Source organism: Oryctolagus cuniculus, chromosome 20 (genome assembly GCF_964237555.1).
Source record: "Oryctolagus cuniculus chromosome 20, mOryCun1.1, whole genome shotgun sequence".
Classification (NCBI taxonomy): domain Eukaryota; kingdom Metazoa; phylum Chordata; class Mammalia; order Lagomorpha; family Leporidae; genus Oryctolagus; species Oryctolagus cuniculus.
Window position 1 is genome coordinate 37,057,695 of NC_091451.1, and position 26,273 is coordinate 37,083,967.

Sequence of the window (26,273 nt, forward strand, 5' to 3'; positions counted from 1 at the left end):
GGGGATTTAGCTCAGCCTGGAATCAAGTATTTTACCATGTAAGGCGGCGTACAGAGCTTTCTATTTAGATCTGCTGCCATTATCAGAGTCCTGTGATTTATTAGTTATTGATTATAACCATTGTTATAGAGATCAGATACTTTATAGCTGAAACATTTAAAAATCAAGAAGTATCAAGTCAAAAACATCTTTCCTACTATGAAATTACCAAAAATGTTGGCAGCACTCACCTTAAGACGACTTACCACCCACTAAAAATAAAATACAATTTTCGACAGCTACATTAATTCTTTTAATAACTTTTAAAATCTGTATTTCAAAACGTTTATTTCATATGGGTCCAGTTTTCATGATTCTCTTAATGTTTCAGCCAGAATTACAAGCATTTGAAATTAAATTTTGAGTAAGAATTACAGCTTATGCAACAGGAATATTAGAAAGTGTCCTCATCATGATCATGCACAGACTTTGATCTGGGTCGCCTCAGCACACCCTGAGGAAACACCAAACACCAAAAGAACGTGTATATTTTTGTAATATTCACTACTGCATCACACAAAAAATTGGAATGTATTGCAAATTACTAATGTTATTAATAATAAGCAAATATTTAATTAAATAATGCTAATTTTCTCCAGGAAATAGTTTCCATGTGGCTACTGAGTATACTAGAAATTTACATTAACTATATTCAAATAGAACTTCAGTTTAGGTAATTTTTAGATCACAATTACATACAATATGTCCAAATCCCACTGGTTTCTTCTTAACAGTCTGATAAAGCTGGAACTAATATACTAATTTATTTTGGTGGTCATTTCTCTATGCTGATTAAAAAATCATGCAAAACTGAACGAAAGCCATATAGTGATTCTGTAGTTTGTGATAATCTGAGAGTTTAAAGATAAATGCATTTTTAGGGATTAGCACTGTGCAAACTTAGCTATCAATGTGAACCCTTTCAAGGTTTCCTCTGGTCACCCAGCATAATTTTGGTTCCTTTCTTGTTGTAAGTGGGTAGAGGTCAAGAAATACCTAAGCAAACACACAGAGAAATGATTTCTGTACAGAGCTTCGCTTTTTATTAGCAGCTCCTGTTGTTTTCCTCACGGTCTGAGTGCCGAGGAACAGACAGGTGTGTTTCCAGGCAAGGCTTCAAGGAAGCAGCCAGCATAGCAGTGGTCCTCAGGATCTCCACCCAAAAAACGCTTAGGTAAACACTAACGAAACATTCGGCACCTCAGTTCCACCAGTATTTCTCTGCTTGAAAGATCTTTTAAATAAAAAGGCTGCCTCTTTATTGTTTTATTTTTCTAGGACTCTAAGGAACCGAGAAGCCACAGCATTTCCTCAACTTATATCATACACTTTGTAAGAATATTAGAAGTTAAATAAAATCATTAAAAGCCCTGCTCTTTTTCCCTGGCCTCTTGCTAGGAAGGGGTTTGCTGTATCCCCAAAGACCATGCGCTCTAGGCTTCCTGGCCTAGATGCTCTTCCACGTGGCTGGTTCCTGGTGCTCGGTATGAACCCCCATTCACTTCTCTCTCTTAAATAAAGCTCTCACTCTCCTATGCATCTTTCTCACTAAATAAAAGCTTAAAATGTAAAAAAAAAATCATTAAAAGCCAAGTTAAAATATGACTTAATAAAGCCTTTTATTATCTAAAAATCAATAAACACATTTGGTAACTACTAAAACAGCTACATTTGCAAAGTTTGCACAATGAAACAAATGATACTGTAATGGTGAGTACATGTCATTATATATTTGTCAAAACTCACAGAATATACACCAAGAAGAAACCTCACCCTTACTGTAAACCACAGACTTTGGGTGATGATGACGTGACACTGTTGATTTTCTTTTTTTTGACGGGCAGAGTGGACAGTGAGAGAGAGAGACAGAGAGAAAGGTCTTCCTTTGCCATTGGTTCACCCTCCAATGGCCGCCGCGGCCGGCGCACTGTGGCCGGCGCATCGCGCTGATCCGATGGCAGGAGCCAGGTACCTATCCTGGTCTCCCATGGGGTGCAGGGCCCAAGTACTTGGGCCATCCTCCACTGCACTCCCTGGCCACAGCAGAGAGCTGGCCTGGAAGATGGACAACCGGGACAGAATCTGGCGCCCCGACTGGGACTAGAACCTGTGTGCCTGTTTACCTGCGCCGCAAGGCAGAGGATTAGCCTAGTGAGCCGCGGCGCCGGCGACACTGTTGATTTTAACAAATGTATGATTCTGTTGCAAGACGTTGATAGCACGGGAGGCTGTGAGAGTAGGGGAAAGTGGGTAAATAAGAAATCTCTGTACCTTCCTTTAAATTTACCTGTGAACCTTAAACAGCTCTAAAAATGTCTTAAAAAAAAAAAAAAAAAAAAAAAAAAAAAAAAAAAAAAAAAAAAAACAACAACAACAAAACAAAACAACCCAGCTAAATAAAAAAGCTAAATAACTGTATCTGTGCTAGATTCAAAATACTACCACACAAAACAGATTTCTCTTAAAAGACCAATATGCCGTTTTTCACAAATCTAAGCAAATTATGATGCCGCTTCTTGCCCTTTTGGCTAAGATCATATATAAAAACATTATGTCAAAATGCATAGTGGCAGCCCCACTAGTAACATAAAATCTAGGCAACAGAAGCAAAGGGGGTGTAAAATATGCACATTTTGTAGCTTGAGGAGATGGTACCTAGGAAAAAAGAGACCTATGGGTTTATTTGGGAAATTTTTAATGAAAGACACAGAACATAGGAAATGAAATGAAAAAGTATGCTTATAACAAGGTATATTTCTGGCTTAAAATATCACCATCTCTTAACATGGATGGGACTAAGTAAGAAAGAAAAGCGGAAGACTGAGAACCCTGAGTACCTGGTCTGCTTATTAGCAAAAATATTCTTTTTGGCCCCACCTTTTACGGTCAGTTAAGCTGAAGTTATTCCCATATACTGAGGACTAGTAAGTACCTGAAAGAAGACTTCAAAAGAAAATATTTGTTACACAGTGTCTGCGCGTATGGTTATGGAGACAGTGTGGAAAATAATCTAATATGGATTACAGAACAAGTCATTTACATGTTAAAAACTAAAAACAAGGAAGTGATTATCACAAAATATTGAACTTGCCACTTAAGCTCATTAACTTATGCTAAGTAGAAGAGACCATATGGATTATACTCTTATTTCAACTCCAAATAAAACAAAAAATATTTGAGGGAAGAAAACAGCAACATGTGTGTATTCCAGGTCTCTAATTAAGCTTCAACCTTCTGATGTTTTCATTTATACTTGCCAAAATGCAGTTTTCTATTCCTGAAGTTTCTTGGTGATAAATAGCTTACTGAGTGGCAACATAATGCCTATAAATAAAAAAATTATAAACACATAGCACAAACTTCCCCAAATAGAGAAGATAGTTGAAATGGTTCAATTCATTTTTGCTGAGAGGAAAAAATATAGCAAGAAGTAAACAGTAGAGCCAAGATCTAATCCACAATGCCTAGCACTGAAATAGCTGTGAAATCTTCTAAGGGTCTGATAACAATAACAGACTTGATACACTATGTTTTCAGTATTTAGGTAAAGCTTAAAAAACAAAAGCAAAAGCAGAGTGGAGAAATAATTATCTGTGATTGACATTCTCACAGGTTTTATAATTTAGTTTACCTAACACTACCCTTTTTATTTTATTGTCTGTTTCTGCACCATTTGAGACCATTTTCTTCACTTTGGCTATCTGATAAAATTTATTATGCCTTTTATATAGCTTCTGTCAGATCCATTATATACAACAATTAAGTCTTTCATAAATAAATTGAACAAATGTATTGAAATGTCTCCTCTTATTGGTAGCAAACTGAAATCATGTCTTCTAAAAGAATGTCAAGTTCTTCACCACATTAATATATGAAATCTTCAGGACGGATTTAACTTGTGCCACTTGATAACAACCTTTTCAGGATTTATAATTGTTTCTTTCCACTGGTTCACAGCTTCAATGTTATTACTGTCTTCACTTATCCAAATCTGTTAAAAAACAAAAACAAAAAACCACAGTACACTCATTGAGCCTGACACAGTGATGGTAACTGAGTTCAGTACATCTTGATGAAAGACATTTGGAAGCTTACATAGTTGCAATTGCATATCTTTTCATCTTTCCAAAAGCTAATTTCTTTGACTCTTACATATCAAAACATTTAACCTGCTTAGTCATTCTGAAGACTACTTTAAATGATACAATTTAAAAATTCAAGGTGAGATATTACAAAATCACTGTCCCTGGAACAGTTATTAGTATCATTTCTAACTCAATAATTCTAGGTAATCAACTTAAAACTGATCCTGATGTGGATCAATTTTAGTCAAAAACATTTTGTGAAGATGGGCTAAACCAATACTAATCATGATTTAAATTAGATTGGTAAAGAATGTGTATTTTAAGCTCCTTTTACATTAAATCTATAACCGTAAGTCATTCTTGAGCCGTAGTATTTAATAATATCTATCATTTATAAACTTTAGATATTACCTTTTAAAACATAATAAAGATAATTTGACATTCAAAGCCTTAAAGAATTTGATATAAACACTTATTGTCCCCTTCTTCCACATGGAAGGAGTTAATAGTACTAAAAAACTGATCTTTCTTATAATGTTGAAAAGCTCAAAAAAAGACTAATTAATGATAAACCTGATTGCTCAGAAATCCCACCTATTTGTATGAAAGCAAAAACTCTGACCGGGTTTAATAACTCTAGAAAACATTTAATTTTAAACTTACAATGCTGAAGAATTATGTTAATCATCTTCAATCTTATCCTGTATTTGCTTTGTTAACAACTGTTTAAATGCACAGAAAAACACAAGGAAGGAACTCAAAACAAAAACTCCACACTAACCTGGCCCACAAAGTGTTTTCTTCTTACAGAGCTTCGACTATAAAGCTTAATGAGAAAAACAATGTCTTTTTCATTCTGTATAAGTGGAAAAATCATAGTTTCTCCCCATTTTACTCTTCCACTAGAGGCCTTCAGTAAGCGTGTTTTCTTCTTATAAATCAACTCTCCAGAGCTAAACATTCCCACTTTCACAAAAAAACCTAAAAACAAGAAATTTTGATTTATAAAATTTTATTAAAATACCATATGAATGTATATCTATTTATTGTAAAAATACAAGTAAGCCGCTTTTAAAGGTTTGCTGAGCTAGTAACAGAAAACATCTCTACTCAACTTGCACCGCAACTATAAATAACTACTATAGTATCAAATGAATTTAACCTTCCTCCAGCTTGAGTGCCACTGAAGACCAGAATTGTAAGCATACAGAACAGTCAGCAGCAAAGGGGTACACGTTGAAGAGGGCTACACAGTGAGGTGCCAACTCTTTGGATGGCTAGAGAGTTATTTCTCACCTGTACACAGGTAAAATTCTTTGCTTGGGACACTGGCACTTAGGCATATGCCCACTAGAGAAAATCTATTCCTTTAATAAATTTGAAATGCAGAGCTTCCAATAACGGTAGACTAGCTTGTGTGAACTAAACTTTCATAGCTAACTATGACAAACTTTAAAAATATAAAAATACGGCACTGGCGCTGTGGCGTAGTAGGGTAAGCCTCTGCCTGCGGTGCTGGCATCCCACATGGGTGCCATTAGAGTCTGGGCTGTTCCACTTCCCATCCAGCTCCCTGTTAATGGCCTGGAAAGCAGTGGAAGACAGCCCAAGTGCTTGGGCCCCTGCACCCACACAGGAGACTGAGAAGAAGCTCCTGGCTTTTTGAAATAGCCCAACTCCAGCCGTTGTGACCGTTTGGGGAGTGAACCAGAGGACAGAAGATCTCTGTCCCTCCCTCTCTGTAACTCTCTCAAATAAATAAATAAATCTTTAAAAAACACTAAAGACTGACCCAAAGTGAAAAGAAATGGTAAGGGAGTCAATTCTATTTATTTATTTCTGACAGGCAGAAACACAGAGATTTCCCATCCACTGATTCATTCTACAAACACTTGCAGTAGCCAGGGATAGGCCAGGCCAAAGCTGTGAACCAGGAACTCTACCTGGGTCTCCCACGTGGGTGGCAGGTATCCCTACCTTCCTGCACATCAGCAGGAAGCTGGAATTGGGAGCAGAGCCAGGACATGAACCCAGGAACTCCACTATGGGATAAGGGTGTCCCAAGGATCATCTTCAAAACCATACCACTCACTCACCTGGAAGTCAATTCTGAATGACAGGAACTGCACTTGGTGAAATGCAGGTTTCTACAGCTTCTCAGCCAAGCGACCCCTAACCTCTCCCCTGCTGCCAAATGTGACTGGCACGGGATATTTTTCAAGCAGAAAGTGCAGTCTGGTTGACTTGAGGAGTCAGGTGACTGAGCTGAGGCTGTCAAGGTAGCAAGAAGGTGAGGAAGGGACTCCCAGAAAGGAGGGGGCCACAAAGTGATGACTATGATCTTTATAAATTCAATTTATAAAGCAGAGATTATTGGAAATCCTGATTCACTGCTTTGATTAAGGGAAGCCATCTGTTAATGTAACAAATTGCATCTATAAATTTCTACTGTTTGTCCTTGTTTCCCACAGTTAACTGTAGGTAGTCCTGGGGATTTATTCCAAGGTGTATTTTTTGTGTTTGAGGTTTTCTCATCTATGTATGTGATGTCAGTCTACAATGAACACGTATTGTTCTGTAATGATATCAACAATATGCTAATTTTACAAATTGCTTTTAAAAATCACACTTTAGAACAGTTCATATAGAATGTGAATCGTGCATTCCTTGAAAGTTTGGTAGAATCTGCCAGTAAAATCATCTCAGCTTAGTGCTTTGATTAGAGGCAATTCTTTATATTTTCATGGTTATTCTTTAATTAATATTATTTATCTTCTTGAGTGAATTTCTTCTTTAGATTTATTTATTTACTTGAAAGTCAGTGTTACAGAGATGGAGAGACAGATGGAGAGATCTTGTGTCTACTGGCATACTCCCCAGCTGACTGCAACAGCCAGGGCTGGGCCAGGCCAAAGCTAGGAGCTTCTTCCAGGTCTTCCACAAGGGCAGCAGGAGCCCAAGCTGCTTTCCCCAGGCCATTAGCAATGAGTTGGACTGAAGCAGAACAGCCAGGACACTAACCGGAGCCCACACGGGATGCCAGCACTGTAGGTGGTAGCTTTTACCCACTATACCACTACATTGGCCCTGAGTGAATTTTTTATGATTTATTTTGAATAGATATCTGAAGAAACTCAGGTGGTGATACATGTTATTATCTTATATATTACCAAACATCTTCTGAATTTGAAAGTATATACTTTTCCTTGTTCAGAGTATCATTCATATTTTTTTCTTGCTTATTAATCCAAACTACTACAAATTTATCTTGGTCCTCTCAAAGAAAAAGTTTTTGGTTTTATGGATTATGTCTTTTGTCTTGGTCTCCATATTTATCAACTTCAACTATAGCTCTAATAACCTACTTCACCTTTCCTCATGTTTGCTGTTTTTCCAGCTTCTTGAACGATCAGCTCATCTATTTTCAGTCTTTCTAGTTACAGTGGATATAAACTGCTCTTGCCTGTCCCCAGACAGTTCCCTTCTTTTAGTACAAAAAGGAGCATTCCTGTCCTACTCTTAACCCTTAAGGTACGCCTGAACTCAAATCTCCAGTTCTAGGTGTCCACACGAACCAGGTCTACACAACCAAAGTATCACAACCCCTGGTTGTGCCCAAAGGCCAAGGAAGTGAAAAGTGTAGCTTAATTTTTGTTCTTTTGGGTTTTTAAAAATTAAGTTTCTGGTTAGCAGAGCACCCAGCAAAGGGCTTAGACAGAGAAAGAACAGAGATTGAGGCTGGTGAGACAAACCTGAGAGTACTCTGGGCACTCAACCTGTATGAAATGATGAACTAAATATACAGGTTACAACTGAATAAGAATCAATAGACAAGCAGTTAAGATACACACAATGGCTAAAATTAGAAATCTAATAAAGTAACTTTACATTAAAGTTAATATTTAAGTTCAACAATAAAAATAAGATTTTAATCTCCATTCTAAGAAATGTAGGAAAACCGGCGGGCGCCGCAGCTCTCTAGGCTAATCCTCCGCCTTGTGGCGCCGGCACACCGGGTTCTAGTCCCAGTAGGGGCGCCAGATTCTGTCCTGGTTGCCCCTCTTCCAGGCCAGCTCTCTGCTGTGGCCAGGGAGTGCAGTGGAGGATGGCCCAAGTGCTTGGGCCCTGCACCCCATGGGAGACCAGGATGAGTACCTGGCTCCTGCCATCGGATCAGCGCGGCGCACTGGCCGCAGTGTGCCGGCCGTGGCGGCCATTGGAGGGTGAACCAACGGCAAAAGGAAGACCTTCCTCTGTCTCTCTCTCTCACTGTCCACCCTGCCTGTCAAAAAAAAAAAAAAAAAAAAAAAAAAAGAAAAATGTAGAAATGTAGGAAAACCTTTTTATCACTAACACTCTCTAAAGATCTCACTTCGCACCACAGGTGTACTTACTCAAAGTTAGAGGAGTGGATGAGCTGGGAAGGTACTGTGCCTCAAGAATTTGCAACTGAATCCTGCTATTTACTGCTTGAAAACAAGTCCCCAGTTGAAGTTCTGCATGGCAAACCTGAATATCAAAAAAGTGTCATTTGGTAATTGAGAATAAAGTTTTGGGATATTTCAAACATTGAAAAATAAAGAGCTAAGCTTAGATAGTCTTGAAGCATTGCTTTTCATTGTCACCCGAAGTCATAAGGCAAAGTTGAGAAGACAAACGCAGGGTGGGTATCTGGCTGCACCCTTTGAGATGTCACGTGGGAGGCCAGCACCGTGGTGCAGTAGGTTAATCCGCTGCCTGCGGTGGCAGCATCCCATATGGGTGCTGGTTCTAGTCCTGGCTGCTCCTCTTCCAATCCAGCTCCCTGCTACGGCCTGGGAAAACAGTGGAAGATGGCTCAAGGCCTTGGGCCCCTGCATCTGTGTGGGAGACCAGAAGCAGCTCCTAGCTCCTAGCTTCGGATAAGCGCATCTCCAGCTGTTGTGGCCATTTGAGGAGTGAACCAATGGACAGAAGACCTTTCTCTCTGTCTCTCCTCTCACTGTCTGTAACTCGACCTCTCAAATAAATAAATAAACCTTAAAAAAAAAAAAGATGTCACTTGGGACACCCACATCCTTTTCCAAATGCACATCCTGGAAGGCTGCAGGTGATGGCTCAGGTAGCTGGGCCCTTTCACCCACAGGGGAGAGGATCCCAGGCTTCAGCTTGGCCCAGCCCTGGCTGCTTAGGTTTCTGGGGAGTAAACCAGCAGATGGGAGATCTCTTTCAAATAAATATTTCTAAAAAATACATAAATATCATAGATTCCAAAAATCTGAGGTGCTTCACCTTCATTGATTATGAAAATGAAAGTTACACATACACACTGAACCTTCAAAATCAGTGACACCAAAAGTCAATTTAAGTTAGAAACAAATAAAATTTCTAAGTAGTGTTGCTGGAGAAAATGCCAGTGAAATTAACCCAAAGGAATTTGCTTTCAAATAAGTAAGCACAGCCAAGTGCATTATTTTTAAGAACACACGGAATGATAAAAATGTTATAAATAAGCATCACTATTTCTTCTAATCACAGAAGTAAGAGCAGGTGCTACCAAAGCCAGCAGGTGGATTCGAGGGTTACCATTTGGATCACGTGTTGAATGGAGCAAGCTGAAGAAAGCAGCAAGAAGATGTTCACCACAATCATGAGGCAACAAACAAAGCAGAGAAGGCCAAACAACCTGAGGCAGTCGGTAAAATAAAGGAGACAGAGAGCCCGAGAAATCATTAAAATGTGCTCTTCAGTACTGCTGCCCTATCGCAGAAGACGGCTATTTGTCTGTGAAATACAACACAAGCCAGCCTACTTATGTGGATTCCAAGGATCTTGGAACGCAAATAAAAGCAACAAAAAGTTGTCCAAGTACAAAAACATTACTGTTGATGTGTTGAAAAGCGTAAGAATGGGAATAAAACAAGAACATATTGTTTACATATCTTACTAAGTGAGGCTCACTATGGATGAACAAAGAAGTCTTTTCTGGTAGTGATTCTAATAAAATCATAAAACAAATGAATGACTTTCTGGAGAGGTTTATATTTGTTAAGTACCCAGTATTCCCCAATAATTAGCTCATAGTTCACTGAAAAACTTTTTTATTTTTTGACAGGCAGAGTGGACAGTGAGAGACAGAGAGAAAGGTCTTTCTTTTCCGTTGGTTCACCCCCAAAGTGGCCGCTGTGCTGCGCCGATCTGAAGCCAGGAGCCAGGTGCTTCTCCTTGTCTCCCAGGCCGGTGCAGGGCCCAAGCACTTGGGCCATCCTCCACTGCACTCCCAGGCCACAGCAAAGAGCTGGACTGGAAGAGGGGCAACCGGGACAGAATCCGGCGCCCCGACCTGGACTAGAACCCAGGGTGCTGGCGCCGCAGGCGGAGGATTAGCCTAGTGAGCCGCAGCGCCGGCCACTTTTTTTTTTTTTGACAGGCAGAGTTAGACAGTGAGAGACAGAGAGAAAGGTCTTCCTTTTCCATTGGTTCACCCCCCAAATGGCTGCCGTGCTGCACCAATCCGAAGCCAGGAGCCAGGTGCTTCTCCTGGTCTCCCATGTGGGTGCAGGGCTCAAGCACCTGGGCCATCCTCCACTGCACTCCCAGGCCACAGCAGAGAGCTGGCCTGGAAGAGGAGCAACAGGGACAGAATCCAGCTCCCCAACCAGGACTAGAACCCAGTGTGCCGGTGCCGCAGGTGGAGGATTAGCCAAGTGTGCCATGGCGCTCGCCCTGAAAAACACTTTTTTTTTAAAAAAAGATTTATTTGACAGAGTTACAGAGAGACAGAAGGGAGGAGGGAGAGCAAGAGGAGGAGAGGGAAAAGGAGGGAAAGGGAGGGAGAGGGAGAGGGAGGGAGAGGGAGAAAGGGAGGGGGAGAGAGGGAGAGATTGATTTTCCATTTGCTGGTTCACTCCACAAATAGTCACAATGGCCAGGGCTGGGTCAGGGAGAAGCCAGGAGCTTCTTCTGGGTCTCCCATGTGGATGCAGGAGGCCAAGGACTTGGGCCATCTTCTGCTGCTTTCCCAGGTGCTTTAACAGGGAACTGGATTGGAAGTGGAGCAGCCGGGACTCACATGGGATGAGTGCCTGTAAGGATGCAGGCGTTGCAGGCGGTGGCTTAACCCACTACGCCACAGTGCCAGCCCCATTAACATATAATTTTGTGTTTTAAAATTCGTCATGGAGACAGATAATAAATGGTGAATTGCTTAAAAAGTAGAAACTTAACTGTTGAGGTTAATTTTCCCTTGAAAAAGTCTAAAATGATGTTAAAATTTGTTTACTTTGGCAAAAACTGCTACTTCTAAATCTAAGTGAATTTACTGCTTTGGTCTTAATCAGAATGAGAATGGGTTAATAACTCATTTCACATGAACTAACATGGTATCCATATACAAAATAAAATCTTTGCTGATTAAAAAAAAGTTCCTGTCCTTTTGAAAAAAGTTCCTTCTTGTTTACAAAACACAAAAGAAACCATGAATGAAAATCTTTCATTTTCTTCATTACGGTTCTGTACTCATAACTCACTTATGGAAACATGAAGGAGGCACAACTGTAGAGTTCACTCTCATAAAACAGAGCAGCATGTCACAATGCATTTTTCACTTCCTCCTTGTCAGTTTATATTCCAGAACATTAATTCAGATCATGAAAAAACTATTCAAAGTGGCTTTCTTATAACAACCAAAACATTAAAATTCCTACTAGTTAGCAGGAATGCGATGACTGTATCTAACAAGCACAAAACTGTAGGCAGATATAAGATAGGGTCACTGTGCCTGAATAATGTGCCTTTTTTTTTAAAGAAAAAGAAACTTTATTAGCCTTCCTGGAATCACCAACAATGAAATGTTAAGCATCATTAGAGAAAACCACAGTCTGGTGATGCTTAAGATGCTCCCATGAATGAAGAAAATGTCCACATACACACTGGAATAACACTCAGCCATTAAAAGGAATGAAGTCTCGTCATTCACGACAATATGGATCAAACTGGAGGTCATTATGTTAAGTGAAATAAGCCAAGCACACGAAGACAAGCACCATATGATCCTACCCCATGTGGAGCCAAAAAATAGGTAATCTCTTAGAAGTTAAAAGTATAACAGTGGTTACAAGAAAGGTTGATTAAGTGGTACTAAGTTATACTTAGATAGGAGTAAGAAACTCTGGGATTCTATTGCACACTAGAGTGACTACAGATAATGTTGATGTACTGTGTATTTCTTTATTTTAAAAAATACAACTAGGAGAAGGCATTGGCCGAGTGGTTAAAATGCCAGTTGGGGTACTCATATCCCATATCAGATTTGGGATCTGAGTCCCTGCTCCACTCCTGATTCCAGCTTCCTAATACGCACCTCGGAGGCAGCAAATGATGGCTCAGGTAGTTGGGATCCTGCCGTTCTTGTGGGAGACCCGGCTGAAGCAGCAAATGATGTCTCAAGTAGTTGGGTTCCTGCCATTCATGTGGGAGACCTGGCTTGCATTCCTGGCTCTTTCTGCAGCCTGGCCCAGACTTAGTTACTGCAGGCGTTTGTGAAGGGAACCAGTGGATGAGATCTCCCTCCCTTCTCTTGCCTCACACACCCCTACAGTTGTCTAATTCCCTCTGTCCTCAAGTGAATAATTCTGTTAAAAAACTTTAAAAAAATGACTAAGTTGTATATATGCTCATAAATTGGTTGGGATGAAGTGTTTACAGCTGATGTTTTTGTAAAAAGCTTCATTACCTACAGTGCTGACTGATTTATGAGACCTGATATTTGTTTCTCTGAATCAGCCAGCTGAACACTGTCTTTAAATTGCTTATGAATTCCTAATAATTACATAGTTTCCATGTCAGAATAACATTTATAGTAATCTGTCATAAACTTTGATAAGGTCAAACCTATATGTGACTATAAACTTACACAGGATTTATATTTTACCCATTTAGAAAATTTTACCTATTACAACAATAGCTGACAGAAAGATTTACCTTACCACTTGCTCAACACTGAGCGATCTGTTGTTCACACCAGGCCTGGGAGCCTGTGTTCTTTCCACGCCTGTTGTGGAGATAAGAGACTGAAGCACCTAAGTTCACACAGTCTAGTAGTCAGGGGATTAGGATTTGGGCAAAAATATCCTAGTTCCAGAGTCAGCTGTCTTACCCTACCACATATTGCCTCCCCAAGAAGATACTCTTTTAAAAAAATCATTAGAAATATATTTGATAGATACATAAAAATTATACATTTATAGGATACTATATGATGGTTCAATACATGTATACATTGTGTAATGTACAGAATGAATATATCTCCTAAAACATTTAACATTTCTTTAGATGAAAACTTTCAAGATCATATCTTCTGGTTTTTGTTTAATCAGATTTTAATTAATTAGAGAGTTCCCTATCATCCACCTGTTCAATTCCCAACTGCTCTTCTGACCAGGGCTGGGTCACACAGGAGCCAGGAGCTGGGGATCCAATCCAGGACTCCCACATGGATGGCAGGAACCAAGTACCTGAGCTGTCATTCTGTCCCTCAGGGTCTGCACTAGCAGCAGAAAGCTGGACTCAGAGCCAAAGGCAGGCAACAAACCCAGGCATTCTGACAGGAGACAGCAGCCTCCTAACCGGCAGTTTAGTCATTAAAACAACTTTCCTCATCTATTGCTGAACAATCTTTGAGTTTGGAATTTATGATTCTTTCTTGTTTTTCCTAAGTTATCAGTTACCAAAAAATACTGAAAAAGAAAATAATTTAATAATGTAAAGATACTCATACTTCAGGATTACCAAAAACCAAAAAATGTGCTAGGAGAAGGTAACTCTGAGGTTATCTTCCAATGAAGAAAGGAAAATGGTTCAATTATCTTTTAATCAATTATTTCTAAATTATCATTTTAAATGGCATTATTGACTTTTTTTTTTTTTTTTTTTTTTTGACAGGCAGAGTGGACAGTGAGAGAGAGAGACAGAGAGAGAAAGGTCTTCCTTTGCCGCTGGTTCACCCTCCAATGGCCGCCGCTGCAGCCGGCGCACCGCGCTGATCCTGGCAGGAGCCAGGAGCCAGGTGCTTTTCCTGGTCTCCCATGGGGTGCAGGGCCCAAGCACCTGGGCCATCCTCCACTGCACTCCCTGGCCATAGCAGAGAGCTGGCCTGGAAGAGGGGCAACCGGGACAGAATCCGGCGCCCCAACCGGGACTAGAACCCGGTGTGCCGGCGCCGCAAGGTGGAGGATTAGCCTAGTGAGCCACGGCGCCGGCTCGGCATTATTGACTTTTTAAAAAAGATTTTCTTTAGTCATTTGAGAGGTAGTTACAGATAGTGAGAGGGAGACAGAGAGAAAGGTCTTCCATTCACTGGTTCAGTCCACAAATGACCACAACGGCCACCAGAGCTGAACTGACCCAAAGCCAGGAGCCAGAAGCTTCTTCCAGGTCTCCCAGGTGGGTGCAGGGGCCCAAGCACATGGACCATCTTCTACTGCTTTCCCAGGCCATAGTAGAGCTGGATCTGAAGAGGAGCAGCCAGGACTAGAACTGGCGCCACAGATGGAGGATTAACCTACTATGCCACAGTGCCAGCCCCTACTACTGCCTTTTGAGAGTCTTCCTGAGTCTTTAAAACTCTACAGTATTCAAGTTATCCTCCAACAAACAAAAACTCATCCATTAGATAATTCTACAAGTATGAAACACTTTTAACATTACATACTACATCACTTACAGAAACTTTTGAAGGTGGTATTATATCCAATGAGTAATCCATTTCCTGTGTATTAAGAGTTCTGAGTGACAGTGAGCATTCTCCAATGGTTTTCTTCCTAGGAGTCTGAGTCTGAATCTTAAATACAAGTCTTACAGTTTGGAGACTTTGGAGTTTAATAGCAAATACAAAAGTTTCCATAAATTCAATAGCCTTAAAAAAAAAAAGCCAAGAAAACAGAAAATATGTAAGAACGGAACAGAAGGCTGATTTTAATTTTCTTACAACATTTTAAAATGAAAATTAAAATGGCAATGACCATGACTTGTTTTTCCAGAGTTTATTCTGAATATCAGCTTTCTTAATTTCACAAATCACTCTCTCATTAGGAACCCTGGTTGATATTAACAAGCTCATCAGACTAAAACATTTTCCCTTTTTGAAAATTAGATGTTTTTTCATCTGTGGTTCTAGGGCATCTTTCATGCTATTCATAATTCTTCAACAGTTAATGACAGTGGTTCAAGAATCAAGATTCTCAGTACCCAAAATCCAACTTGTTTAAGTGACGTGAATTATTTCCTAAAAGGGACTATTTTGTCTAACGTTCTTCCTCCACCCAAGACTTCATTTTGTCTTTTGATGATGTGTGTTCCACATTTTCCAGTCTGAAAATCAAATTTCCTGATAGAGGACAGAGGAAAGAGTTTTACTTACTTAGTATACCACAAGCTAACACCACCTTGCCACTAGACTGTTCTTTGTTATTCACTCCTTTTTTTATTTTTTAAAGAATTATTTGAAAGAGTGACAGAGAAGGAAAGATCTTACATCCAGTAGTTCAGTCCCCAAATGGCCACAGTGCCAGAGCTATGTCAGGCCAGAGCAAGGAGCCAGGAACTCCATCCAGGCCTCCCATATAGGTGGTAGTGGCCCATGCACTTGGGCCATCTTTCGCTGCATTCCCAGGTACTTGAGCAGGGAGCTGGATCTGAAGTGGAGCACACAGGACTCAAACCAGCACCCATATGGATGCCAGCATCCCAGGTGGAAGCTTGACCCATCACGCCACAACACTGGCCCCTCAATCCCTTCATCTTTCATGCACCCTTTTGCAAAGGAGCTTTCCCTTCAAAAAGGTTAGATATCTGGACAACTAACAAATATTCTGAATACTGTGACCAAATTTTCATGTTATTGTAATTGCAAATGCTTATACAGTCAAAATTGTGTTTCTGAGAGTCTGCCAAACATTGAGGTTTTTCTTTTAGAGTTTCAAGCCATAGGATAAAATAAGTAATATATTACACATAAAATCTTTAATGATTTTCCAGATTAACCATGTGTACTGGGGGCCAGCATGGTGGTGTAGTAGGTCAAGCCTCCACTTGCAGTGCTAGCATCCCATATGTAATTTTCCTAAGTTCAGTTTTATTTGAAAAATCAAAAAGTAAGGGTGGACATTGTGGTGAAGTGGGTTAAGCTGCTGCTTGGGACATCTGTATCCCATGTGGGGCTGCCTGGCTCAGAACCTGGCTACCCAGCACTTATGATCCAGCTTCCTACAAATGTGTCTGCAAGGTACCAGATGACAACCCAAGAACCTGGGTTCCTATCACCCATGCAGGAGACCCAGATTGAGTTCTGGGTCCTGGCTTTGGCATGGCCCAGACTCAAGCTGTTGGCAGGCATTTATGGAGTGAACCAGTAGAGGGAAGAATCTGTCTCTCCCTCTGTCACTCTGCTTTTCAAATATATATTAAAGTAAAATTGTTTAAATCAGAAAGCATTCATCTTCTAGTGTCAGGATTATAACTAGAGTGAAAACATATTTCTAAGCATATGTATTTTCATAAAATGAGATCATGATACACACACATACCAATTTTTATTTCTGCCTTCTTCACTTATTAAGAAGCTTTTTCCATGTCCTTCTAAACTCTTCCTAAACATTATTTTTTCATAACTGCCTAGGATTTTATCATACAGTGTTATGGGTTGAACTGCAGTCCTCAAAAAAACATATTCTGAAGTACTAACCTATAGTACCTCAGAATGTGACCTCATATGGCAACAGGGCCATTACACATGTGACTAGTGAAGTTAGAAAACACAATGCTAGAGGCCGGCGCCGCGGCTCACTAGGCTAATCCTCCGCCTAGCGGCGCCGGCACCCCGGGTTCTAGTCCCGGTCGGGGCGCCGGATTCTGTCCCGGTTGCCCCTCTTCCAGGCCAGCCCTCTGCTGTGGCCAGGGAGTGCAGTGGAGGATGGCCCAGGTGCTTGGGCCCTGAACCCCATGGGAGACCAGGAAAAGCACCTGGCTCCTGGCTCCTGCCATCGGATCAGCGCGGTGCGCCGGCCGCAGCGCGCCGGCCGCGGCGGCCATTGGAGGGTGAACCAACGGCAAAGGAAGACCTTTCTCTCTATCTCTCTCTCTCACTGTCCACTCTGCCTGTCAAAAAAAAAAAAAAAAAAAAAAAAACACAATGCTAGAATAGAGGGGACCCCACTTCAGTGTAACCTGTGTCCTTGTGGGAAGACACAGAGACATAGGAGAATGCCCTGAAGACAAAAACACAGACCAGAGTGATGTGCCTACAAGCTGAAGATTATTCAAGGATTGCTGGCCTTCACAGAGGCTGGGACGGGGACACGGAATAGTCAGTCTCTCTGAGAAGTAACCAAGAGTTCTGACATCTTGATTTCAGACTTCCTTCAAAACTATGAAAAATAAATTTCTGTTGTTTTAAGCCCCCAACTTATAGTACTTCGTTATGGAAGCCCAAGGAGACTAATACTTATGGGTACACCATCAGGTTTCTCATATTCTGTGAGACATTTAGATCACTTTCAACTTTTCTACTACAAACAAAATAGTCAAGGATATTTTAAATTATTTTTATTAATTTGAGAGAGAGAGAGAGAGGGAGGGAGGGAGGGAGGGAGGGAGGGACAGAGACAGAGACTTTCCATCCATTGGTCCATTCCCTAAATGCCACAACAGCCAGGGCTTTGTCAGGCTGAGCCAGGAACTCAACCTGGGTCTCCCATGCAAGTGGAAAGGACCAAGTACGTCAGCCATCACCTGCTGTCTCCAAGGAAGCACGCTGGTAGTAAGCTGGAAACAGCAGCAGAGCCAAGCCTCAAACTCAGGCTCTCTGACATGGGATGCAGGCATTCCAACCAGTGTGTCTCAGTCACCGCACTAAATGCCCACCCTGTCAAGAATGTATACTTCATATACTTGCATGTTTTTGCTCTTGTTTGTATTTTAGATTATTTCCATTGAACAGATGAGTAGAATTACTCTTTAAAAAGTATAAATATTTTCAAGTTTTGCTGTGTATTGTCAAAGCAATTTCCAGAAAGTTGTATGTTCTAGAGTACTTGTAAAATTTTTCCTAATTGTAATGAACGAAAAGAGAGAGAAAGGAGAAAGGGAAAGCAATATGTAATTTCAAGTTACATTTCAATGATTAATAGTGAGAGAAAACTTTTTCATGTTTATTAGTCATCTGAATTATCTTGAAATGATATGTTCCTTCAGAAGATACTCTCTCATTTCTGTAGGAAAACACTAACCTTTTAACCATATCAAAAGATAAAAATGAACAAATACTTAGTATGAAAACTAGAATCTATAAAACCAAACTCATTGGAACTATTTAAAATAAATTAATTGTAATTGTGAAACTATTTTTCAAAATCAAAGTGGGTTGTGGGCATGAGAAGTCAAAAATATAGAAATTTACTTTCCTTTCATATAAAGAAGTTTCTTAGGTATTATTAATGTATATATTTTAGTGTTTAAGATTTTTTTTTACACAAAAATATCACTCCTTCAAAACTGTCTTTAAGAAACAAGGATACATACTTCATAGTTTCCCCAAAATAAAACACTTTCTTATTCTACTTCTTTTCATGGATATGAGATGAATGTGAGAAAAACAGAAATTTCAACAGAAACAGCCACTTACACGTGACCCTTGCTTGACTGATGACTTGAAATGCACTGGTTTGGGTAATGTTAGTGTTCCTTTTACAGAAACAGTCGGGGCTTCTCCACAACTAGAAGGCCAGCTTAAATCTCTGCACTAAAAGAATTAAAAATATAGTTTGCACTTTACTAAGGACTGACAACACAAATGTTTGCTGGATTTCTTGAGTTAGCGGGTTTAGATAAAAACTATAAAAATAAACTTTAGTATACTGAGATTTTCATGTTTAATCTACATTAAAATAAATTTGATACTTAATACTCTAGGCTAAGAGGACACATCAATTTCCTTCCTGATATTAAAAATACACACCCTTCCATTTATTGTCTGTTTTGTTAGAGGCTTTATTAAATATTATTTTCTGCGAAATAACATAGAATCATAAATCCTAAAGATGGTATTGGGCCACTTCTAAGAGGGCAACAGTAGACACTTACAATATCTAAATATCCAATTATGTAATAAAAGTTGGCATTAACCAATGTACCTGTAACACTGTGATCCATATCTGCTCCAGTGAAGAATTATAAAACAATCTCACACTCAGTCTCCCCAGATCTCTTTCATCTCCTGACAGAGTAATTGTATCTGAATCGTAGAGGGACAGAGAGGTGAGAAACTTCCTGCAATGGTTTTAACCCAGTGAAGCTTTGCTACAATCTAATTCTAACAGTACAACTGAAAAATGCTACAATTATTTTTCAAAGTTCTTGATTTAATAAGACAAAGACTACAAAGTTTTAATTACAGTACTAGGAGGAAGACATATTATAAAAACCATATGGTTTAAAATTTTAATCCAATTGCTTTGTGAGGGATTTAGGATAAAACTAAGAAAAACCTTCCCAAATAACATTCATATGGCCCCTTAGTACTATAAACTTAACTAACATACTTTAAAACAAATAAAAGTTACTTAACTGCTTCAGTGTTTTAAAAATATGCATTTATGTCTCTCACTGAAAAAGGACTATCTGTACTGAGTATCCAATGCTGACGACACTGCTCACGTGGATATGAGAGCCTGGAGTTTTGATTTTTTTCTACTTTATCATATATGCTTTCAAATTACTATCAACTAGAAATAATTCCCTTGAGAATATAAAAATAGGATATTTTATTCCTTACCTAGGCTCCTGTTACTGCCTTGAGAATTCTTTCTTGAAGAAGAACTACTGGGTACACTGGATAATGAATCATGTCTCTACAAATAAAATTCTTCCTTAGTCAGAAGTGGCAAATCAAACTTTAAGGATTCTTACACTTAAGCCCCAGTACCCACCCTTGTAACACACTGCATGCTAACCATTTTGACAGCTAGTGGTAGGAATCACTCAAGGGGAAAAAAAAAGCTTTTTGTGTGTGTTATCAGAAAAATCTTAAATATATTACTAGATAATATACCAGGAAACTTCTGTTATTTTTTGTTTGGTCTTGTAATAAGGAGAAAGAAATCACTGCTTTAAGTTTCATACTTAGAACTATTCATGAAAACCAGAAATCTGGATGTGCCCTGTTTATTTTTTTTTTTAACTTTTATTTAATGAATATAGATTTCCAAAGTACAGCTTATGGACTACATTGGCTTCCCCCTCCCCCCCGATGACTTCCCTCCCACCCGCAACCCTCCCCTTTCCCGCTCTCTCTCCCCTTCCATTCACATCAAGATTAATTTTCAATTTTCTATATATACAGAAGATCAGTTTAGTATACACTAAGTAAAGATTTCAACAGTTTGCACCCCCATAGAAACACAAAGTGAAATATACTGTTTGAGTACTCGTTATAGCATTAAATCTCAATGTACAGCACATTAAGGACAGAGATCCTACATGAGGAGTAAGTGCACAGTGACTCCTGTTGTTGACTTTACAAATTGACACTCCTGTTTATGATGTGCCCTGTTTATTACTCAAACACCCGTGAAGCAGCATGGTTTACCTGGGAATATGGCAGAAACATAAACTCAGGCCAACCACAGATAACTGGATCAGAAACTCTGGGGGTAAAGCCTACTACCTGTGTTTTAAAAAGCTCTTTAAATAATCCTGATGTGCATTAAAGAGTTGTTATAAAGAATTAAATCTGCAAAAATATCTCTGGATTACTAAGGATTATTTACAGTACATTTCCATTTTATAAAGCATTCGTATATACATTCACATGGAAAAAAACACACAAGTATAAAAATCTACAAGTATTCTAAAACATTTTCACAGTGCTTTTACTCTCACTATAGAAATACGAGTAATTTGCATTTTTAATTTGCTTTTCTCTATGTACTTATTTTAAATAATGTTTATTTGAGCTAAAAAATAAGCATTTTTAAACAATCAAAAAATTCTCACTTCCATTTCAAAAATAGGACACTGTTTTAATATTAGTGAATAATTAAAGTCCTTCATCACCATGGAAACAGTAATTTTAATTAACTAATTACGTTCACTAAGGAAGTTAAATTAATACACACTTGTAACTATACTATTTTAAATCCAACTGCCTCAAGAGTCCTGAGTGCATACCAACAAAGAAATGTAAAAGTCATAAAAACCAAACATAGGCCGGCGCCGCGGCTCAACAGGCTAATCCTCTGCCAAGCGGCACCGGCACGCCGGGTTCTATTTCCAGTCGGGGCGCCGGATTCTGTCCCGGTTGCCCCTCTTCCAGGCCAGCTCTCTGCTGTGGCCCCGGAGTGCAGTGGAGGATGGCCCAAGTGCTTGGGCCCTGCACCCCATGGGAGACCAGGAAAAGCACCCGGTTCCTGGCTTCGGATCACCGCGGCAGCCATTGGAGGGTGAACCAATGGCAAAAAGGAAGACCTTTCTCTCTGTCTCTCTCTCTCACTGTCCACTCTGCCTGTCAAAAAAAATAAATAAATAAAAAAAATAAAAAATAAAAACATAGCCAGCTAAGAGTTTCCCAAAATAATACTAAAAGGAAAGGATGCGTATTGCTTTCCAGATATTAGAATAGATACTTCCATTAAAAAAATGCTCCTAATGTAATTCACACATTTCTGAATTTTTAATTTGAAAGTACATTATCACATATAATTAAATTTATAAAACAAACTTACCTGAAGAAATCGTTGAGAAGAACTTGTAAGATCAAACATAGATCTGCTTAGCCCAGAGGGACTAGGAAGTTTGCTGGCCCTTAAATCACAAACTACAAAGGGAAATAAAAGTACTTATTTTATAGTTCAAGAAAACAAAAACAAAAAACCGGCTGAATTCTATTTGATTCCCATTAACCAAACCTCTATAGAAATATATCATATGTTAGGGGCTGGCACTGTGGCATAGCAGATAAAGCACCGTCTGCTATGCTGGCATCCCATATGGCCACCAGTTTGAGTCCTGGCTGCTCTACTTCTGATCCATCTCTCTGCTATGGCCCGAGAAAGCAGTAGAGGATGGCCCAAGTGCTTGGGCCCCTGTGCCCGGGTGGGAGACCCTGAAGAAGCTCCTGGCTCCTGTTTTCAGATAGGCCCAGCTCCTGCTGTTGAGCTCATCTGGGGAGTAAACCAGTGGATAGAAGACCTCTCTCTCTCTCTCTGCCTCTCTGTAACTCTGAATTTCAAGTAAATAAATAAATCTTTAAAAACAAAAGCAGCTAATTTCAAAAGCTTATCTTCCATTTAAAAAAAAAGAAGTATGGGCAAGCCTATGTAAGAGAAAAGTCTTCTGATGAAATTTTTAAATGTTTTTCAATTACTATTGATTGAAATGATCAGCACAAATCAAACATCTTCATATTCACATCAAATACATGGGAACTTCAAAAAGTTCATGAAAATGTGCATTATGAAAAAAACAGCATAGATGTCAAATTTTTTACACCTATATAAATGTATGTTTTAATTTAATTTCATAAACACTTTTGGCATCAAAACAAACACATCTTTTAACTCCATTTTCCCACAAACCTTATGAAGTATTCTGACAAATGGTAGACTATCTACAGTATATACAGTCTCAAATATGAAACTAAAAATATTCTATAATCAAATAATTTGTTTTCTTTGTTCATACTTCTAGTCGCCATGGGTTTCTAATTCATTTTCACTGAATTCAGCAGAAAACAAGCTTGCAAATATATCTGTTGTAGAAGTTACAAATAGATGATATGTAAACAATGTGAAAACAAAAATTCATTCAAAAATGAAAAAATGGAATTTGAAACTACCAGACACAACTCATTAATTTTTCAATTTTTATATTAAATATAATACAGAGAAGTCACAATGTTTGTCATAACACATATAAAGCTTGCTTTGCTCTTATTTTTAAACTGTTTTTAATAAGAATCATTTTTTCCAGGGTCTTAAATTTATCTGATATCGAAATTTTTTAAAGAAAAACACAAGAGGAAAAGCACATCCACGTAATTTTTCGCACCTGATCCATACAGTCTCTTGGCTTCCGAGTGGGGAGGAAAGCGCCGACTCAGATCTGGTGAAACGTGCTGATACATGTAGAATGGGTTGTATACATCATAAGTGCCATGCTGACACGAACTGGAAAGCTCTACCTTTCGGTCTCCAAAGGACGCCCTGGCAGATCCTGAAAGCAAGCATTTCTAAAGTTTCACACTGTCCTTTTCTTGGAATTATTAGCCAACAGCTGGCACGCTCAAGGCAAAGGGAAAAATTTTTTGTCTTCAAGTAATACTAAATCACATATCTTTGATACCTAAAAAATAATCAGCACACATTTGTGGAATTCGGCTTGGTAATAAATCACTGAGCTGCATATTTCTGTTTTGTGCATTTCTCTCTACGCTTATTATATCTTACAACTTAAAAAGAGCAAAACAATGAATCAAATTCCACTCAAGGTTAATAATCATATTGAGAAAATTATATACATATAAAATAGCATTTTTCAAAAGTATAAATTACTATCACCTTTTAATTTTTTTCCCACTTAAATCTACAATATAAACTGACATTATCTGAATCATGCTCAGCAATTAAAGTCAGTTTTACACTGAGTTCAGAAAATAAAAATAAGATAAAGGGTATGAGGTAAATTTTACTCTTGCCTTGGTTCAAATAACTACACATATAATCTAAGCACAGTACATAGGCAGAAGGGTGCCAAGAATAAATCGTGCTATCAGAGAGTCACTACCTATATATCTTAGAAGCTAATTGTGAAGTCATTTAACACACAAACATTGCTACAAAAAGTCTTTGTGGTAATAAGATAGTACCAATTACTAGTAAGAAATCTTTCATGAGTAGTAGCATCAGAGATAACTCATTACTTTTATAAGCATTACTTAAAAAAGAACATTCTTGTTTCATTTTTCTTTTATATAAATAAGCCATTTAGAGAATTCCCTTCCCCTCAGGCAGTATATGGTGATATCAGTTTTCAAGTTCAGGAGCAATTTCTCTCAATAACTGAACCACAGTTAATGTAAAGTTGCATGATGCCTATGTTTCAAAAGCCAGACTCAAAATGCACACCCTCAGTGGAGCTGTAGGTAAATATGTGATAAAGTACAATAAAAAGCTCATGGTAAAACGCGTCTGTTACCAAAGCACCAAAATGAAGCTGCAATCAGACTCATCAGCAGGAAAAGCAGCAAAACAAATTCCAAATACTTGAAGTACAACTTCAGTCGTTATAAATAATGGTCAGTCTTATCTTCTCAAAGTCTCCTCCCTCTCAGCCCTTCACTCACATACACATACATGCACACAAAGAAATGCAGATTTGACTCTTCTGTTTATATTCAGAGTCCTTTCTTGACTCTAAATGTTCTGACACATGAAACTCAGATGCGTTCACTACATCCTCAGTAAGCCTATGATGATGAAACACTGTAGAACAATTAAAAAGCAATTATCATGGGGTGGGGGTTTGGCAGATTGGTCAGGAGAACAATGGGGAAACCTACACCCCATATCAAAGTGCTAGGTTTGAATCCTGGCTCTACTCCTGATTCCAACTTCCTGCTAATTGCTCATGTGCATCCTGGGAAGCAGCAAATGATGGCTTAAGTAGTTGGGTTCCCGCTACCTACCTGGGAGACCCGGATTAGGTTCTTGGCTTTGGCCTGACCCAGCCCCAGCTGTAGGAGGCACTGAGGGAGTGAACTCAGGAGTGATGAAAATGCTTCTTATAGGAATGTAACTGAACCTAGAGTCTTGAACATTATATGTCCAGAACACAATCTAAAACTACTCCAAAAACAAAATAAAAAAGGGGGGGGCTGGTGCTGTAGCTCAGCAGGTTAATGCCCTGGCCTGAAGCACCAGCCTCCCATATGGGCGCCGGTTCTAGTCCTGGCTGCTCCTCTTCCAATCCAGCTCTCTGCTGTGGCCTGGGAAAGCATTAGAAGATGGCCTAAGTCCTTGGGCCCCTGTACCGCGGGGGAGACCCGGAAGAAGTTCCTGGCTCCTGGCTTTGGATCAGCGCAGCTCTGGCCATTGCGGCCATCTGGAGAGTGAATCATCGGATGGAAGACCTCTCTGTCTCTCTCTCTGCCTCTCCTCTGTGCAACTCTGACTTCCGAATAAATAAATAAATCTTAAAAAAAAAAAAAAAAACACAAACCAGGAAAATGTGATCCATTATCAAGAAAAACAATTCACAGTATCTAGATGACCTAGATGATGAAATCAGAAAATACTTTAAAAAGTTCAAAGATAGGGACCGGCACTGTGGCATAGCAAGTAAAGCAGCCACCTACAGTGCTGGAGTCCCAGCTGCTCCACTTCCGATCCAGCTCTCTGCCATGGCCTGGGAAAGCAGAAGATGGCCCAAGTCCTTGGGCCCCTGACCCGTGTGGGAGACCCAGAAGAAGCTCCTGGTTTCAGACTGGTGCAGTTCCAGCCATTGTGGCCATCTGGGAAATGAACCAGCAGATGGAAGACCTCTCCTTCTCTCTGCTTCTGCCTCTCTGTGGCTCTGCCTTTCAAATAAATAAATAAATCTTAAAAAAAAGTTCAAAGATATAAAAGAAAACATGCTTTCAATAATATATAAAAACAGGAAATTACATACTTTCAATAATCTAAAAAGAACTAAATGTAAATTCAAGAACTGAAAAATGTAATGTCTAAAATTTTAAAAATTTACTACATAGGCTTAAGAGCTGAAAGGAAATAACAGAGGAAAGAGACACTGAGCTTGAAAACAGATCACTATTACCCAAAGAACAGAGAGTAAAAATCATTTTCAAAAATTCAAGTCTCAGAGACCCATAGAACAATATCAAAGGATCAAACATTGTGTGTGTTAAGCACAGTGGTTATTACAATACCATATCAGTGCCTGGGTTTAAGTCTCAGCTTCACTCCAGATTCCAGGTCTCTAATGTGTACCCTGGAAAGCAGCAGTAATGGCTCAAGTAGATGGGTTCTTGCCACCACATGCGAGGCCTAGAGGGAGAAACCAGCTCCTGACCTCAACTTGACCAAACTCTGGCCTTTGTGGACATTTGGGAAGTGAGTG

At 39.3% G+C, this 26,273-nt stretch overlaps 1 protein-coding gene across 4 annotated transcripts in view; it reads right to left on the reverse strand.

Moving 5' to 3' along the window:
- Positions 1 to 268: 268 nt before the first annotated feature.
- Positions 269 to 26,273, reverse strand: part of TC2N (tandem C2 domains, nuclear) — a 40,625-nt gene continuing 14,620 nt past the window's right edge. For 2 of the 4 annotated variants that reach the window (XM_051826454.2, XM_051826453.2), the window contains exons 4-12: positions 23,205 to 23,369; positions 21,881 to 21,972; positions 19,933 to 20,008; positions 19,292 to 19,392; positions 18,784 to 18,900; positions 14,827 to 15,018; positions 8,519 to 8,633; positions 4,906 to 5,105; positions 269 to 4,030 (exon numbers count right to left, since the gene is read on the reverse strand). In XM_051826454.2, coding sequence (XP_051682414.2) covers positions 3,920 to 4,030; positions 4,906 to 5,105; positions 8,519 to 8,633; positions 14,827 to 15,018; positions 18,784 to 18,900; positions 19,292 to 19,392; positions 19,933 to 20,008; positions 21,881 to 21,972; positions 23,205 to 23,369 — 1,169 coding nt within the window. In that variant the 3' untranslated portion in view covers positions 269 to 3,919. The remainder of the gene's footprint in view (positions 4,031 to 4,905; positions 5,106 to 8,518; positions 8,634 to 14,826; positions 15,019 to 18,783; positions 18,901 to 19,291; positions 19,393 to 19,932; positions 20,009 to 21,880; positions 21,973 to 23,204; positions 23,370 to 26,273) is intronic. The other 2 variants (XM_070065348.1, XM_051826456.2) reach the window with 2 other exon arrangements.